The sequence below is a fragment of the Papaver somniferum genome, chromosome 7, assembly GCF_003573695.1.
Source record: "Papaver somniferum cultivar HN1 chromosome 7, ASM357369v1, whole genome shotgun sequence".
NCBI lineage: Eukaryota > Viridiplantae > Streptophyta > Magnoliopsida > Ranunculales > Papaveraceae > Papaver > Papaver somniferum.
Genome location: NC_039364.1, coordinates 4,742,955 through 4,747,240, shown reverse-complemented (window position 1 = coordinate 4,747,240; position 4,286 = coordinate 4,742,955). Strand labels below are relative to the sequence as shown.

General features: G+C 35.8%; 1 protein-coding gene across 1 annotated transcript; it reads right to left on the bottom strand.

The window, feature by feature from the left end:
• Positions 1–1,540: 1,540 nt before the first annotated feature.
• Positions 1,541–3,668, bottom strand: LOC113292577 (pto-interacting protein 1-like). Its single transcript, XM_026541464.1, has 7 exons — positions 3,571–3,668; positions 3,108–3,248; positions 2,890–3,016; positions 2,524–2,785; positions 2,293–2,425; positions 2,043–2,168; positions 1,541–1,919 (listed from the first exon to the last, which is right to left on the bottom strand). The coding sequence occupies exons 2-7, from the start codon at positions 3,213–3,215 to the stop codon at positions 1,791–1,793; spliced, it is 885 nt and encodes a 294-aa protein (XP_026397249.1). The 5' UTR covers positions 3,216–3,248; positions 3,571–3,668; the 3' UTR covers positions 1,541–1,790.
• Between the last annotated feature and the right edge of the window lie 618 nt (positions 3,669–4,286).

Below are 4,286 nucleotides of genomic sequence, written 5' to 3'. Positions count from 1 at the left end.
TGTAGTGCAAGTTGTCTATATGTTAACTAAATGCCTAAAGAATCGAAGAACAAATTGTGGGAAATTTATCAAGAATTTCGAGATACTAATCTTGACTTATGTCCTATAATTAGTTAGCAAATCCAATTAAAGTTGATTGGGTTTTTAGACTTCAATTATTTGTGGATGTGTGGATTTTATAAAGGAAGAGTCCATCAATAATAGTCCCACAATTGAGTTTGAATATTTATGACTGCGATACTTAGAGAATTAAGGTTTGTCTTTACATTGCTGAAATTTATCGTCTTACCTTCGCAACATTAAAGCACGATATGATACAAAAGGAACAAAACACATGAACCTTGAGTATATATGCGTGAATCAAGTAATTCAGAAACAATAGTTGTTCATTTATTGCTTTAGCAGAATTGCATCCGCAGAAGCACTTATTGAACCATTACCTTTTAAGACCTCTTAAGAAAAGATTGAAATCTTAGGTCTGTGGGAGTAATTGATTATTTTCAGCTAATTTATGTGCTTATTTTTGAACACTTATTGAGCTCTTACTAATGTCATTCTGAATTATTTATGTATCCATGTTTAGTATATACTTATGTGAATGGATGAATGTTAACAGAAATTGTCTTTCTTTTATAGACATCACTGGACCATTATGATACTTCTCTTAAAGGCCTAGTTGAGTAAGTTATTTATGTTGTGGTACATGGAAGGGAACATGTTGATAACAAGACAACGTGCAACCGCTATGACTCGCATGAGTAACTTATTTAATCAAGGTATTACGTTAACCACTAATATATTATGTTTAGCAATTACGCGCGCCTTATGAATCCTGTAGTTAACCATTACTAGATAATCACATGGACCAGTGGGAGAATGTAAGATAATTTATTATGAGATTAATTATCTTTATTTGGCCCATGTGAGAATCTTGGTTATAACTAGGATATTGCTAAATATCTATAACCTGGTTTATATAAGGAGTCAGATTCCTAATACATCTCTTCTTTGATGGACGGTCGAGATTTAATGCTACAACTAAATCCTAGGAACTTGTCCTCCTTCTACCTATAAGAGGAACACACTAGCCATCGATATTGGGTTCGGAGAATCGATTATTCATAATGTAAGAGGTGAAGAAGGAGAAACCAAGACCTCCGTACGGTATTACTGCCACTCCAGTTGATCGTTAAGGGATTACAGATTAGTGTTATAAGGTATTTTCCATAAGCTCTGTTTGTATATTATTGTGTGATTATCATGAAGTTCAATGATCCTAAATTATGTATCTATAAATTGAATATTATATTATGTTGATGCATCACCAATGAATCAGCAACTTCTTTTAGCCATTTCAGTTATAACAAATTATAACGCTTTCCAAGTGCTTAAACTCGTAAGAGTTAAACGGTGATTATTGCTACAAAATGTTGTGACCACCATTATGAAGGTAACAGTTATTAACCAAAAAACTAATTTAGAGTTAATCGAGCACATGAAAAATCGTAACAGCTGCGCCATTATAAGGCAAGAACCAAAATTGTCTAGTAAAAATTGGTTGCATTTTGATTTTATTGGCACAAATCATAACAACATTATGGAACTACTTACAGAAGTAGGTGAATAAGAAACAAAAACAAATTTACAAAAAAGCATAAACAAAGGGAAGTGTCATATCAATCGAAGTTTATAAAGTGAATTAATGGTTCAAGCTAATGGAAATGGTGTTAACAATTTAGAGCTACCATGTGATAAAACAGTAAGTCGGGGAAGGAGGGGATTCACGAGCTTCATGCTTCAGCAACAGGTGGTACATTGGTATTGTAGCGTAACAATGGTTCGAGTGATCTGATAACGAGATTCATATTTGTCCTAAATAGAGGTTCCGGATTCAAACACATTTCTGCTATTGCAGCCACCTGTGTCGTAAGGGAGGAGACAAAAAAACAGTAAATTAGAAGATAGTGTCTAAGAAAGGTCCGGGAAAAATAAGAATTCATGGGACTGCAAGTTTGCAACTAGTTGAATCTCATATTATTTACCTTAGCAACGGCTCTTGGGGGATAATCTTCCCCTAGTCTTTCGTCAACGCACTGTCGGACCAAGTCCTCATTGATGCTAGTAATACAATCTACGGTTTCTTGATAACTTGCAAGAGATTTCATGAACTGCAACAAAACACAAAATTCAAATAATGATTTCGGTTAGAAGACAAGCCGGGGGTGGATATTTTGTTTTCTACTTTTAAGAATTTTGATCAATAAGTAATAATCAGTATCCATTGATGCATACCCATTTTACAAGTTTCTGTTGCCTCTTTGGAAGTGTAAGATCAACCGGCTTACGCCCAGTCAAGAGCTCCAGGAGAACTACCCCATACTTGTAAACATCACCCTTTGGATCTGGTTGTCCAGTCATTGCACTCCTGAAATCAACACAATGCGAAACAATAAGGTCACGATTGTAGTATCAACGGAATGCAGGTAGCACTCTGTCATGCCTTTCACTTGAAAAGCAACATACTTGGAAAATGGTCCCAAATCGAAGGCTGCAAGGCGTGCTTCCACAACAGGAGTTTGATTTTCCAAGTCGGAATCAACGGGTTTTGCAACGTGATCTTTGAAAAGTAACACATTGCTAGAATTGACATCATGATGGATAGTGTTAGACTGCGCCTTATCATGCAAATCCCTCACCCCCTTCGCTACATCTACAGCAATTTTTACTCGCTGAGCCCAAGATAAAACCTGACCTTGTTCTGCTCCTTCAATGTCACCTTTTCCCCCTACAGGAAGACATAACACATAACAACTTGAGCTTTACCCTCTAGTAATGACATGCCCGGTACTATCCATGAATTCGAAGTAATAACTTTAGATTTTTACATACAATGTAGAATATCATGAAGAGACCCCATGGTATCAAACTCAAATGCAGGAACACAAGGACTTCCATCAACATGATAACCAACGAGCTCAATTACATTGTCGTGTTTCAGCCTGGATTCCATATAAACCTGTCAAGTCATACATGGACTGGTGAATAACCCCAAACCAGCAAATTAAAGGAATTCACATTGCAAGACCATTTTGTATGCTGCAACAAACCTGTGTCAAAAGCTCTGGGTGATCCGATTCCCTACTAGCATCTAAATCTTCAACGGTTGCAGCCTGCCCATTTCCTACAAAATATACTCTCCCAGTACTGCAGCTCATTTTAACTCTAATTCTCCTCAATAAGCAAACTCCCTATCAATACAACAACAGCAAAAAAAATCTTCAATTTCACCATTTACTAATCAAGAACAGTAACTTAGCGCCAGAAATTGCATAATTTCACAAGAAAAAAACTAAAAGTAAAGCTGTGTTAATTAGGCTTGCCAATTCCGATACACATCAAGTAAATGGGTCGAAAATATGGCTATTGATGCTAGTGGAACGACAAGTACGAGTCGACTCAGTTGACCGTTTAAGATACAGTTGTTTAACAACCGGAGAAAAGAGTAATGAAAGAAGCTTAAACCCATTAATATTGGAAAGAAAAGAAGAATAGTTGTGCAATACTACTTACTTGATACAGAAGTTTACGAAGTGCTAGAAATTTGGTTTTTCGAGTGAATCGGTGCTGAAAGATGAAGAATGTTGAGTTGAAGGATGAAGAATGGCATCGTCTATATCTGCATTTATAGATCTATATGCATTTATCGTCAAGTTGTTTATTTTAATGATTAATAATTGGATAATGGAGTTACACCATGTGCCACTTTTGTCAGCTGGTCTGGCTATTTTGACCTTCATGGGTCTTGGTTGACATTCAACTCTTTTGTGCGGAATTGATAAATATGACAATTAGGATAACATTCTTTATGTTGGTTCCTATTGCCAAGACTCTGTTGCATATCATGTCGGTATGGAGTTAACCAATCTATGACAAAGACTATAGGGAACACGGAATTTGCGCACATCCTGACAAATACTTGGGCTTACTCATCAGCGGGCTTGAGCCCAGAATAATATATTTAATACTCTTTCCGTTCCGTTTTGGATGATGTTTCAGGGTTATTTTTTTGTTCCATAATGCCGAAAGTTCTCATATTTTTCCATAAAACTATCAATATCATCCTTACATTTTGTCTTACAACTATAGGTTTATTTTCAAATGTAATAATAACAATTAATGTTTGATGACGTTTCTCTAGGTTATATATGGGTGGAACATTTTCATAGTATTTCTCACCATTTCTTAATCTGCGTGAAAAACTCCAAAAATATCATCTAAAATGGAAC